Raw genomic sequence first — 15,201 nt, 5'->3', positions numbered from 1 at the left:
CCAACACAAAAAGGAAGCCTACAGAGGGTGGAAGCAAGGACAGGTAGCCTGGGAGGAATACAGAGAAATTGTCTGAGCAGCCAGGGACCAGGTTAGGAAAGCTAAAGCCCTGATAGAATTAAATCTGGCCAGGAACATCAAGGGCAACAAGAAAAGATTCTATAGGTACATTGGGGATAAAAGGAAGACAAGGGAAAATGTGGGCCCTCTCCGGAATGAAACGGGAGACCTGGTTACCCAGGACACGGAGAAGGTGGAGGTACTTAATGACTTTTTTGCCTCAGTCTTCACCAGCAAGTGCTTGAGCCTCACCACCCAAGCGGCAGAAGGCAAAGGCAGGGACTGGAAGAATAAAGAGCTGCCCACTGTAGGAGAACATCAGGTTCAAGACCATCTGAGGCACCTGAAGGTGCATAAGTCCATGGGACCCGATGAGATCCATCTGTGGTAGAGGCCCCATGCCTGGAAACATTCACAGTCAGGTTGGACGGGGCTCTGAGCAACCTGATCTAGTTGAAGATGTCCCTGCTCATTGCAGGGGGGTTTGGACTAGATGACCTTTAGAGATCCCTTCCAACCCAAACTATTCTATGATTCTATATGTGCACCTGTACACACAACTTTAACATTAACTTTCATAGTAGAAAGGAATAAATATAACATACATACTAGTACTTCAGACAAAACACCATAATAAGCAAGACCAAATCAACATTATTTTTACACAGAAAACAGCACACTTATACAACTTATAGCCTTTTCAAGTACATTTTTAGTTGTCTTTAGTTTTTTTGCAGCTTGAAAGAATTTTTATTAGAGTGCTGCTCACTTTCAAAATATTAAGTTTTCTCCACATTTGTTCCTGCCAGAGTATGCATTTTTGAAAACTTGGTTTTACAGAGCAGATAGGTGGTTTCTTCTTTAAGATGTAGACTAGAAATAGTCAAAATGTAAATGATATCCTCTGTATTAATATGACACTTAGAGAAAAGGCAGTCCAGTAAGCAAAATGTTCTCATTTATGAACAGCTTAGTATCTATTTTTCAAAAATTAGTTACATTTTGATTATTTTTTCTGTGCTACGCAGTACTGTAGGTAATGAAAATAGCCTGATCTGACTGAGAAATTAAACTCCCTTCTTTGCTTCCTGTTTGTATGAGTGTTTGTGTACGTGCATATGGTATAACTAGAGCAACATTTAAGGGTTAGAAAAATTCTTGCTGCTTGCAAAAACCAAAACCAAAAATAAAAGCTTATTGTTAAAAGATAAGGAAGACAGGGCCGTGCTTGTTATAAGAAATGCTGAATGAAGTATCTCTTGACTTGTCACTGAATTCCAAATTAGCCTTAATTCAATTCTAAAAGCCACCTGTGAATCAACAGTGGTTTTATTTTTTATAGTCTTACACTATGTGTAAAAGATTGTATAGGTTTTGTGCTTTCGCGATTTATTTGTTTTGTTTCCAACTACTTGTCTTTTTTTTTTTTTTTTAAGTCTATTTTGGATATCAGCATGGTTAAGCTGGACACAGAGCAAGTCCCATAATACTGTTCCCATGTGTATTCTAGGAAATAATTTTCGGTCAGTAACGAAGAGCAGGAATTCTGCTCAGGTGTCCAAAAGTGACAGTAACACATTTGATTTAATCTACTTGATGGGTTCATCTGTTATCCCTTAGTCATATTGTCTCATCAAATGGCTGTGTTAAGTATTGTTAAATGGAAAGATAAATTATCATTAATATCTAAACATCCTAGAACCATCAAAACTGAGACTTTCATACCTGCAAAAGGTTTCCACAGATGGGATAAATTTCATTCTATGGTTCCCTAAGTTCATGATCTGGATATTATTAAAGTAATGGAAAAGCAATGCTATTCTATCCCTCAAAATAAAATTTCTTTGTAAGTGAAAGGGTTTTTTTCCTGGACTAGCATGAAGGCTTATGGAGTAGCTGGTTTTAGCTCAATATATTTGCTAAGGAGCACAAACTTAGTGCATAAAGCTTTGTGTAACACCTGGGTATCCTGTAGTTCTGTTTTTCAGCTCATTACAGAATCTTTAATATTTATGCAATACAACAACAACCTATCTAACTCCATCCAAAAACTGGAGAAAGGTTTTACATATTTCTCGGGGAGGGATGTACTTTTAATTAGTGGCTAATTTTTTGAATTTAGTTTTTAATTAGCATACATCATTGTGGTAAGTATCTCCAAACGTTCAGTTAATGGTAAAACAGTAAAATAATAACTAACGTAACTGAAGGCACGTAAGAAGAGTCCACCAATCAAACTATTCCATAAAACCGAAGTTTAAAAGAACCTCTAACTTCTCTAATATTTTTCAGTGAGCTCAAAAGGCATAATATGCTCTTGCCACTGAAGTCTAAATGCTAATAAATGCAATTAAGTTGGTATTTCATCCGTCATCTGTAGGAAAGCAAGATGACACATGAATGTCAGCCAGAGACCAGGGAAACTGTTGTCAGAGATTCCAGTCCTTTAAATCAGTGGATTGCAGTAAGACTATGGTTTTTTTTCCAGTCTCTCTTCCTGAAGAAATATATTGAATTGGTTGTAAAAAGAGTTTTGTTTTCAGAAAAAAAAAATTCATTATCCACTCAGTTCATTTCTACTTTGATATGCAAAGGTCAATTTAACTAAAAAAAAGTAAAATAACAGACACCCCCCCCCCAACTTTTTATTATTAACTTTTTGAATAAAGCATTTTATCAGACCCTGTCGCCATTTGGATAGATCAGATTTTGAGGAAGCTATATCTATTGAGCCAAATCAAATAAAATATAGAAGGCAGAAAATGCAGATGTTTAAAGAATGCAAAATTATTAAAATTATTTGTCAAGTTAATGTAATTTTAAAATTGCAATTTTATATGTATTTTTAAATTTTACATAAATATATGTAACACATGTATACTGATATCATAGAATCATAGAAAGGTTTGGGTTGGAAGGGACCTTTAAAGGTCATCTAGTCCAACCCCCCTGCAGTGGGCAGGGACATCTTCAACTAGATCAGGTTGCTCAGAGCCCCGTCTGACCTGACCTTGATTGTTTCCAGGCATGGGGCATCTACCACGTCTCTGGGCAACCTGTTCCAGTGTTTCACCACCCTCATTCTAAAAAATTTCTTCCTTATATTTAGTTTGAATCTACCCTCTTTTAGTTTGAAATCATTGTCCCTTGTCCTATTGCTACAGGCCCTATTAAAAAATCTGTCCCCATCTTTCTTATAAGTCCCCTTTAAGTATTGAAAGGCTGCAATAAGGTCTCCCCAAAGCCTAATATACTATATTTAAGCTTATACATTAAAGATTTTTCATTCATTTATCAGTGAAAAAGGCAAAAAGCATGAAGAAAAGCTGTATTTAAATACTTTTATTAACAATTCAGATTGGATTTCTAATTTAAAAATGTACGTTTTATTTAGCTAAAGAACATCTGTTTCCTAAGAATGTGATGATACTATAAGTAACCCTGTAGATGTTAGGCACGTTTGTAAGGTTAAAATTTGAATCAGAACAGCCAGTGTGGTGTCAAAACCTCTTTATCAGTTTCACATACAAGTGCCCTTTCTTCTGAGAATCAGAGCAGGATTGTTAACAAGGTTTTAACTAGCTTCAGAGCTCTTTGCCTAGGAAATAATTTTAGTTCAGAAAAAGAAGAACCCTGCTTTGAAAGTAAATTTCAATATTTTATATGATCTGTAATGTACTTTAAAAAAAACACTCACAAATACACAAACCCAACCAAAAAAGAAGCCCCTTGTCTGCTGACAAGACTGTTGACAGTCCCCAACTATAACTGATTGACTCTTTTTGCCACTGAAAGTGAAATAAAGCTAATCTTTCTGGTTAAATGACATCAGCCTGAAAGACTGAAGACTATATAATGAAATATATTCTATTTTATCTGTGTGATTAAAAAAAAAAAAAAAGAGAAATAGTGTAATACGGTGGGAATACTAGGCAGAAAACAAATAGCAAAAAAATTTTGATTTTCTCTTTTCCATATGCCTTGTTAACACAAACACTTTAACACTTTAAGACTTTAAATATTCTCTTCATATTCAGAAAATGTATTTTTATGATTTAATGAGTTTATGGCTATTATTTTCTAAATGCATTTTCACGTCTCTAACAATTCCACAGATGAAAATCTGTCCTCATGTAAATCCCCTATTTAACCTCTTAGTACAATGATATCATTGATACCACCAGGTGGTTATAGTATTTGATTTCAGTGGTGGCAATTAAATGTCAAATTTTTACTCCATCTGTCCTGGTTTCGGCAGGGATAGAGTTAATTTCCTTCCTAGTAGCTGGTACAGTGCTGTGGTTTGGATTTAGGATGAGAACAATGTTGATAACACACCGATGTTTTAGTTGTTGCTAGGTAATGCTTACGCTAGCCAAGGACTTTTCAGCTTCCTGTGCTCTACCGACTGAGAAGACTGGAGGTGCACAAGAAGCTGGGAGGAGGCACAGCCAAACTGGCCAAAGAAACATTCCATACCATGTGACGTCATGCTCAGTACATAAACTGGGGAAAGCTGGTCGGGGGGGCCACTGCTCGGGGACTGGCTGGGCATCGGTCGGCAAGCAATTGCACTGTGCATCACTTGCTTTGTGTATTCTTATTATTATTCCATTATTATTACTGCTATTATTATTTTATTTCAATTATTAGACTGTTTTTATCTCAACCCATGAGTTTTTCTCACTTCTACTCTTCCAATTCTCTCCCCCATCCCATGGGGAGCAGGGGGGAGGAGTGAGCGAGCAGCTTTGTGGTACTCAGTTGCCGACTGAGGTTAAACCACAACACTATCCCAGAGAGACTAATGACCATTTGGATTATATTATGACTCTCTCAGGCTCTCCTGAGGGAACTGTATTGCTCCAAAAACCTAATATTTGCTTTAGCATTGCCTTGTACCTTGGTCTTCCACAAACTATATGAGTGTATTAATCCCTGTACCATAGCATTGATTTCTCATTTTTACCCAATGAATTATTTTGACTAAGCAGAGTATATCCAGCATTCCAGAGATTGAGAAACTAATAGTACTACCTACACAGCAGAGAGGAATAGAGAAGTTCGAATTCACATTTTCCAATCTTGGCTAAGGGTGGTGTCAGGTCTTCCACAGTTCCAGTAATTTCTCTGTCTAAAAGCTTACTGAATAACAGTCCTCCACCTTCTGTAGCCAAACCTAACCCCGACCTTTCCTGTCACAACTGATAGACACATTCCTGTGATAAGACTCTATTTTAATGAATCTTCTTTTTCAAGTCAAAAGTACCTCAAGCCAGAAATTTCCCAAAGAACTCGTTTCCTCAACTACTTGATTAATATTTATAAGAGGTATTTTCATGTTAATTCTCTCCCTCTCAGTTGCCGATTGACAAGAACAGTCACTAAACATAAACTGCTGCTAAATGTCGAAAGTAGATGAGCTTTTTTCTAGATGTTGTGTTTACTCTCAAGCTAATTGCATTTTTTAAGATATGAAGGAAAACCTTAAATTCTTGTGTCCAAATTGGATATTAACTTAAAAAGTAGAAATAAATACCTGTACAACTTTCTGAGACTGTACATCAACAATAAGAACTCTGTCAAGTGTGGGCTGAGTTACATAAATGAACTTGTCTTTTACATTAACAGCAGTTGCCCATACACACCGCTGAACAGGATCTCCATCTGCTTTGGGACAAACTTCATCCTATAATCCATTAGAAACAGGGAAAATATAAGAATAAAAACAGTCAACAATGCAATTACAAATTACGCTCTTTTTCTTCTTTTTTAACTGTAAAATAAAATCTCAGAAAATTTAGGGAAGGAAAAAGGACAGGTGACATTAGGACATAGGCTAATGTTAGCCAAACTGCACACTGTAAGGACCACGCAACTCACAAGTACTTTAGCGTAAACCATACGCCAGCTTTTTTGGATGTTTTCTAGGCATTCAGGCAGTTAGCACTGTTGTCCTGAGAAAGAAACCCATTTGAAATAATAATACGTGTAGAAATAAAGTGAGCAAGAGCCAGGAGACCTTAAAAACAGAAAAACAAATTAGTCACAAAATGTCTCATTACTGTGCAGTAGCTAGCAGCTTCCCCATCCGCACCGTCACAGTTTCTTGCAAAGGAAGGTAGTTATAGACATGGCTTACACTTACACCTGAGAACAGTAAGGCAGGCAAATAACAAATTGGGAAGATGATAATGTATAAATGGAGAGGAAGAGAAGGAGGAGTGGTGCAAGTTGTCATATGGTATAGGGGCAAAGTAGCAGCAGTTAAAGGGATCTGCTTTTTTGGTCACATAGAGTACTGATATGTTGCTTCAAAGGTCAAGAAGTTTGGCTACTTCTGCCGTTAAGACATTCTCATGGCCTATCTCACTAGTGTCAAACCCAATACAAATCAAATGGCTTCTTACTATCATTCCTTCCCCCTCTGCCCTTCCATCCCTGCAAAAGGATGAATTTGAAACAAAACCAAAATTCCTGTTGACTTCAGTGAATTCGTATTTCATATTCCGTAATACATACATTTATAACTATGTACTCTCACTCAAAATAGCTATCTATAGTTTACATGCTTACTATTCATATGTTTATATAAATATATTCCCACTCATCATATATATATTCATATTTCTATCTATTTGTAACTATATACTCCCAGTGAAAGCTTGCGTTTATCAAAATTAAAAGTTACTTGGTCAAATACATTACCATATTTCAAAATTCTCTTTATGAAATAGCATGATTTTTTCATATAATGGACATCAAATTTATGTAAAAACAAGGAGCTGAAAAATACTCTGCTTGGAGATGTACAGCATGTGCCAAGCTTTTTTGTTTTCCTGACCTATTCTTCTTTTCCCTCTTAATTTTTCTTCCTTTCATCACCAGGGGCAACTTCTCCAAATCGTAAGTATTATTTCTTTTTAGCACTTATCTGCTGCTTATTCCTAATTTAGAATGCTCTGTCTGATACATCATAACTGGTCGCTGTGAAAATAATTATGATATGTCAGTGGATGATGACTTCAATGCAGAATGAACAGCAAGAGTTGATAAGATTAAACAAGAATTCTGTTTCTAAGCATCAGACTCCTTTTAAAAAGAAGGGGAAAAATAACATGACAGAGCAAAATATCTGGCACTAAGCAATGCTTTTCAAGAAGATGATGATGCATTTCAACACTAACTTTTCTGTATCATCAACATTCTTTGCCTGCTGTGCCTCTGTACTTTTGAGAAAATACACTCAATCTTTGTATGTCAAAATAAGAAATAAATCAATTTCCGGCTCTAGCAGAGGGAGTCTCTTTACAGGAGATTGAAAGCCACTGCTTGGTCCTATGTGGTTCTTAAACTTCAACAAAGGCAAGGTCTTTCAGAAATCACATTGATAAAGAAAGGTTACTAAACTCAGGTACCGTGGGATGGCACATAATCAGGAACTTCAGCAGAACTTAGAAATAAGTAAAAAGAGTAAGATTTATTTTGCACTGCTAAAAAGCCATGCACTTTGAAGGGAGAAGTTTAAAATCTGTTTTTTAATGAATGATAGGCATGGTGACAAATGGGACTTTCGTTCTTAAATGTGGCTAAAAGCTTTTCATCGCATAAAGTGAAGTGTCAACATAAACAAGTATGTCTCTAATATGCTATGCAATCATCAAATCAATGATTTATTGTCGTTTGCCTTCTGTGCAATTGTCACTTCAATTGGAAGGTTGTTTCACTGATCTCAAATTTTTTTTTATATTTATTCTAAATGCACCTCGTCTTAGTTCCATATTTTATCTAAACAGATAACTACTTTTAGACTGTTCTACACAGTCCTCTTTCCTCCTCTGAGAACACCTTCTTCAAATAACGCATCTGTAAATGTTTATAACAACTCTATACCGTGTCATTCTTTTCAGTCATGTCTCTCAGGGACTCATCTTGGTTTACCACAGTTTTTGGTGCTGTGAATTCTACAAGGACACATTCAATACATTATTTAAAGATAACACCAATTCCTGCCGAAGGAATCTAGGTTTCTCTCACATGGCATCACATAGATTAATCTAAATGATTACACTAATCATACCTCCCACTGTGGGAAGTATAGCAGAACAGGAAAATATGTAAGTTAAGCACTTATAACTATATCCAGAGTTAAGCCACCTCCTTAAACATTTTCCTGAATCTGAGTATAAAATACTGGCTGAAGTGTATTTCTAAATATTATTTCAATGTAAAAGCAAAATACACACACATATATATTTAAATTAGAAATTACAGGACATGATTCTTATTATCTATATAATTCATAACACTCTATCCTCTTGTTCCACTTTAAATACAACAAGTAGAAAGCATGACACTTTCTCAGATTTAAAGTAAAAAATATTAAGTAAAAAATAAATCTACATATACAAATGCAGTTTACTAGTTCTAGAATATTGTTTATGTTGTCATAAATTTCTATAATCCAACACCAACTCTCACTTTGCCCCCAAAACTGAAAAATTAAAATAAAATCAAAAAAAGCATTTCTTCAAAGTAACATTGAAAATTATGCACCAAAATTCTCATAGCCAAATGGAGTTCCTCAGCATGAACTGGTTTATGCAGTTGTTTCTCTAGTTATTCAAACCCACATTTATCTAGATGCCCCAGAAATAGCTTCCATCAATGGAACTGAAATCTTGCTTTTGAAAAGTTAACATTTATCCGATTAGGCAGTTTGGATTTCTTTTACATTACAGGTAGTAATACTGAGGCTCTATATTTATTTCCCCAGTGGTTGTGTAATTGGTTAAAATAATTTCTCCTTAAAATATAAGCATAAAACCACCATTTTCTTCTTCTAATTAAAATGTGAGCAATTTACTTTTTCCTAATTTATTCTCCCTGAAAAAAGCTATCATCTGATAAAACATTAATTTATTTCATTGTGTTTTTTCCCCAGACTTTTTAATCAAAAAGCAACTTGCCCTGTAACAAGTCAGCAGATGGAGAAAAATAAATCCTTAGAGAAAGTTTTTCAAGGCAGTCTGGGGCAAGAAATTCTCAAGAGGAAACATGTACTTGTAGATTTATATATGCAAATTCTATGTTTATAAACTTACACTTACTGCAAGGGTCCTCAGTATTCTAACAAGATTTGAGTCGAGCTCTTTAAGCAGTATAATGAAATGCCTATCTATAGATGTGTCTATCTATGACTGTCTAAGAGTAAGGTGACATAAACAGGTTACAACAGTCCATGTATTAAGACACGAATTTATGTATCACCTGTTCTATATTAAGTTATTCTTTACTTGACATTCTGTAGTAAAAATCAGACTGTGGACCTTTTTCATGTTTTTTTCAACAAACAAAGGTTAACAATCTTACATTTCCTACGCTTACTGCGCTGTAAGAGCGTAAACCAAAGCAATTTCTGTGGACTAACAATTGTGTTTCAAGTACATTTCCTGTGGAAACTTTGCTCTGCCATGTAGTCACATTAATTATTTTGAAATTAAGTACTTTGCTCCCACCTCCAGCACATATTCAACATCAAGTGTGAGATGGCCTAGTTCACTGAAATACGGCCATTATGCGCTAGTGCTTGTAACAAAGAGGAAATCAAGATTATGATGAAACCAAAAGGATTTTTCCATTGGTCTCAACAAAGGCATATGTTTCAATTGCTTCTTTCCCCACCCCCAGCCTCCTGAAATAATTATTCTAATTAGGATTTATTGGGAAGGGAAAATAAAAACACTTTTGCATAAGAATTATAATATAAAGGCTTTAGATAATATTAATTTGCAGAACATAAATAGAGGTTGCATGTTAGTGAGGAAAACGTCCCAAACACTTCATAATGATGAGACATTCAACAGCTGAAAGACTCTAGTTGGACCATGGATAACAATCTATTTGACAACAGGTTAAACAGCTGTGAAAGCTGGTATAACTAAACAACAACCTGCATCAGAAAACAGAAATAAGTTTATTTCCGTCCCTGTGCATTTAGAATTGTCACTATCAGCCTAATAAAAGTCTACTTTCATTTGATATTAATTTAGAAGATTCAAGTAATTCAGGAGATTCTGGGAAGGAGAGGAGGAAGCTCTTTATATTCCTTTGAACCATGATGATCCAGTAAAGCACTAAATCTTTTGCTTCACTTTAAACACAATGAAAGTCTAATTGATTCCCATGTTAGACACACACTAAAGTGCTTTGCTCTATTGACACTCAGTTGCATAAGAGGCAATTAAATATTTAGATAAGGGTTCTCAAGTATATAGTTATTGAGAAATTGTATTTACCTTTAGCAAAATTAGCATACCTAAATACATACATGTGTAACTACTGCAACATTTGTTCACAATACAATGCAATGCCATGTAGAAACATCTGAGTGCATTCTTTTACAGGAGCTCAGCTAAGGGTAATTTATTTTGTTGGCAGGCAAACAGGAAACCTGGGGAGGAACACTGCAGTATCACGTGTAATATGCAGACATTTTCTGTAACACTTCTAACACCTAAACAACGCTGCAGAATTCAGAAATATTCCTACACTGTAGCAAATGTTTGGTAATGAAACAGGTCTACTGGGGTTTTACTTATCACTTGAACAACTAATTCAGAAAAGTATAAAGAAATGGGAGAGGTTTAAGCAAGCATGTATTTCTTTAGGTATATGTTAAGAGATAAGAGATGGAGATTTTATTAGCGATAGCTGCTGCAGATGTGAAAGGCTATGTAAAACATGCAGTATACCAACATCTCTGATTAGTAAAGTTATATGACAGAGTCAAAGAGAATTACTAATGAGTAATTTATGACATGAACTCTTACCACTAAACAATCTCATGCTGAACTTGGTAAAAATCTGATACTGTGACAGAACTGGGTTATTTTATTACTCTTATTTAGAGAAAACAAATTTTCCAAAGAGGCTTGAGGAAGATATGATATTCTTCAAAGGAGGAAACGGTTGTCTAAAGCTTCATAGTTAATGAGTTTTTTCAAAAATACACCACTGTTGTCATAGTATTAGCAGTATATGCACGGAATTCTTTTAAACTCATATTTCATCCTTATTCTGGGAGAAAAGTAATCTTAAAAGTTTTTTTTCAAAATTTCAAGATCTTTTACTGAAAACTATTTCTCAATTTTTTTCTTTTTTTGGAATACAGAGTGAACAATGTTGTCACTATGAGTAGAAAAACATAAGGATATATTTTCCAAATATTTCTGATTTCTCTTGCAGGAATAAAGATTTATTAACGACCATATGTGAGGGAAGATGTTTTCAGTGTTCGGGGGAATAAGTAGAAATATTATTGAATTTAATGGGCAAAATGACATGCATGTAGGTACAAAGCTTAATTTCTGGCTATATATTTACCACACCTACCCACAAACCAAAGATATCCAAGGAAGGACAGGTCTATACCTACTTTAAAATTAAAGTTATCAAGTAGCCTACTTTCCTGGTCTCTTTTTTTTTTTTTTTTCCGGGGGAAGAACACAATTATTATGCTACTTCAGGTTTGAAAGCTACAAAAAGGAAACAAGTTTGACTTATCCATCCTGATTATTACCACATTTTAATAAAAATACACTTAAAATCTAGGCTGCACTTTAGACCAATAAAATTTTAACAGACTTCTTAAATAATCAGCTTTTGAATTAAACAGCCATAAAAAAGCTCTTTGGCTTATTTTTGGCTGTGTCAACCTAATTTCACTTAAGCAGCACAAATCAAGGTATGATTAGCTATTCAAAGCATAATTATTCACACTAAAATAAATCTTGCTGCTGAGTACAGCAGCCTTTGACATCAATAATGATGACTGAAGAGGCAAATTCCATTGAGACAGTTCTGCTGTTATTTCAGTGTGCTTTAGGTATTAGGGAAAAAACCCAAAGTGTACAGCTCATGGGTTATTACGTATTTCAAGGTCACTCATTCAAATCCAAATAATGAGAAAAAGTTATTATTTTTGAAAGGTGATAGATCATATGGAACAAGTCTTAATGTAGTGACTAGTACCAAGTGTTCCTGTGAGAACATGCATCATGCCAGCTAGCAATTTGATTAGCAGTAAAGGAAAAACAACAAAAGAATAAATGGAAGTGGAGAATACACTACTGTTTTTATGTATGCTCCGCATGGAAACTACTCCATAAATGCACAGAATTTGGTGAAATCAGCTATAAATCTGTTAACAATAAAGTTATTGAAACTACTTATATGAATTGTAAGTTGGAGTCAAAGCATCAATCATCTCTACTAACTTCAGTGGAGCTGTAAGAGTGTTTATCAGGATAGGGATTTGCCTCATGATAGCTGACAGTTTAATATAGACAAACATCCAGTGGAGAAAAAGAAACCATTAAATATAGTAACTTTAGATCTTATATTTAATAGAAAAAGAATCAATCCCTGATTCACAGAGATGCACTTAACGGGGAGGGGAGGGAGAAAAAACAACAACAACCAAACCAGAAATAACGAGTAGAGAGCTGTTAAAGGAAAGGACTGGGAAAAGAGAAAGACAGCCAAAGAAAATAAAGGGGTTGAAAAGTATACAGGGAATACTCAATCTAAAAGAGAGATTGAAAGTTTGAATTTGATCAAAGAAAATACAGGAAATTTTGAGTCCACCATTTTAAGCTACTTAGTAACTGAGAAAACATGTCTGAATTTATCAAGCAGAAAACACTAAACTAGCAATAATAAATTCTTACTTAAAGAAAACTATAATTGAAAAAACACTACAAATAAATTAAAAAAAATAACTTGCCTGAAAACCGAGGAGTTTTTCACTAGGCTTAATATGCCTCTGAAATTCACATTCCACTGGTTGTATTACTTTGATGCCATCTTCATAAAAAACATAAAACATGTTCCCAATTCCCAGACCTTAGGAACAAAAACACATTGAAATGTATAAAATTAAATAATGACAAAAAAGAAAATCCTTGTCTTGAACTAAAAACCTCATCATATTTTTGGTATGAGACCAATTTGTAAATGCTTATAGTGCTAATAGAGCTAATCCTATGGGATCTTTTGTTGTAAAACTAAAACAAAACTGTTATGTTATTCAGAATTAATTTCACAGTTTTCTCCATTGGAAAGACAGTGTCTTTATGAATACAGATCTAGAAATATATATTTTGACAGCTGCAGTAATGAAAGTGATCTTGTGAAATCATCTATATTGAAATCAAATTAACATATATTCTCCATGTATTCTTATTTTTCTTTTTCTGAGGGATGGAAAAGTTAAAGTAATTTCTGTATAACATAGAAAGAGAAGTTCTGAATCTTTGTTATAAACCCTTATTTGACATATTTTTCAGTCAGAAAAAGAAATATTCTCTATTGTATTTTATTGGAAAGCCAGAGTTGGGCAGATATTCATTCCAAGTTTGAAGGGCCACAAATGTTTATAGAACTATTCAATCCTTCTACCACAATGTTGCTGAATGAGAGGCATGATGTAATGTTTTGTGGAGAAGGTGGGAACCAGATCTGTAGCTTGAAGTCTCATAATATTTGTGGTCATGCTCATGACCACAAAAAAGGACATTCTCCTTAGTTTACCATGTGCCCGTTAAGACAATCGTTGTTGATTCGCTATGTGGATGCTATGATGGATGATCAGTTCTTATCCGTAAAATTCTGTGAAGAAAATCACAGTACTCATAAAACTACCATTATAACTAATTCTGACAGCTAAACTGTGGGCTACAATGATAAAAATGTACATGTATCTTGGGTACAGGGCCTAAATTTCCACTGGACATAACAATATTTTGTATAGGAATGCAGGGGAATAAAACCCAGGAAAAATAAATTTGAGTCTGAAATTCTGCTTATCCAAAATTCTGAAGGAAAACTTATGTTAATAGAGAGAGAACACATCTTAATATCAAATAAAATAATGAGAACATTAAGGGGGGGAGGGAAGTGTGTGTTTGTGTATAGATGTATATATGTATGTACACACATACATAAAAGTTCCCAGTCCCCATTAGGAATCACATAGGCAATACAGTCTTTTAAAGATAGTAATATGCATAAGGTTGTCAGGCCATGCCCTGAACAAGCAAGTTCAATTATCTTTGAGAAATCTTGTGGAATCATTTCCCACTTCTGACCAAGTTTTCCTAACAATAAAGAAGGGACAGTCTCCTAGCGGGGTTTTCCTGATTTTATATCAAATCTGTCTATTAGTAGGTTACCAAAAAGTGGTAGAGGAATTTGTCTATGCTACATTTGGTGAACTGTACAAGCAGGCTTAGGTTCAAGGAAAACTTACCAATCATGTCTACTCTGAGCATAAGGTACACTAAGGGCAATATGCCCACTCTGGCCAATGGGATGCTTTTGTATGCCTTTGCAGGTAAATCACACAGCCTATGTAAGATAATACGTCAAGGTCTTTCTTTAAAAAATGCCTGACACTGCATCCTGTAAGAACAGCTGGAATTTGTAGATAAGCCTGACTGAGATTAGGCTGCCCATACCAGTGAACAAAGTGCAGAGATCTATAGCTGAGCAACTAATTTACTGTATCTATATTATAAATATGTGGAGCTGGCTGGGGACAAAATAAGGTTTTCCCTTCTCCCTGGTCTCACTGACTAAAGTATATTATAGTTATTAGCAGGATAAATAATACCAGAACGTGAGGAAGTAAATCAGCTGATAGCCCCAAATGATAGACATTTGATAAAAAGACTCCGAGAACTTCCTCCTGAGTTGCAAATACTCCAAGGCAGGCTTTCCAAGGTACAGATAATATTCATGTATTAGCCCAAACTTCTAAGGCTTTAATTCCAATCTCTGGATAGTAATGTTCACCAAACTGTTTTCAAAATCAGTGAAGGAGACACAGTAAGGAATGTCCTTCTACCATTTCAATACTGAGTTAGGGAAGTCAGTTCACATAAGGAACATTTACCTGAGGATCCAATGAAATAATTATAGAATCATAGAATCATTTAGGTTGGGAAAGACCTTTAAGATCATCGAGTCCAACCGTAAACCTAGCACTGCCAAGTCCACCACTAAACCATGTCCCTCTCTAGGCACCACATCTACACGTCTTTTAAATACCTCCAGGGATGGTGACTCAACCACTTCCCT

The 15,201-nt window shown here is 35.0% G+C and overlaps 1 protein-coding gene across 3 annotated transcripts in view; it reads right to left on the bottom strand.

Moving 5' to 3' along the window:
* Positions 1-15,201, bottom strand: part of FSTL5 (follistatin-like 5) — a 324,585-nt gene that overhangs the window by 33,904 nt on the left and 275,480 nt on the right. For all 3 annotated transcript variants that reach the window (XM_009325133.1, XM_009325143.1, XM_009325150.1), the window contains 2 exons: positions 12,848-12,966; positions 5,600-5,749 (listed from right to left, as the gene is read on the bottom strand). In XM_009325133.1, the coding sequence (XP_009323408.1) occupies positions 5,600-5,749; positions 12,848-12,966 (269 nt within the window). The remainder of the gene's footprint in view (positions 1-5,599; positions 5,750-12,847; positions 12,967-15,201) is intronic.

This window comes from Pygoscelis adeliae, unplaced genomic scaffold (genome assembly GCF_000699105.1).
Source record: "Pygoscelis adeliae isolate BGI_AS28 unplaced genomic scaffold, ASM69910v1 Scaffold170, whole genome shotgun sequence".
Lineage (NCBI taxonomy): Eukaryota > Metazoa > Chordata > Aves > Sphenisciformes > Spheniscidae > Pygoscelis > Pygoscelis adeliae.
This window is presented reverse-complemented; position numbering and strand designations above follow the sequence as displayed.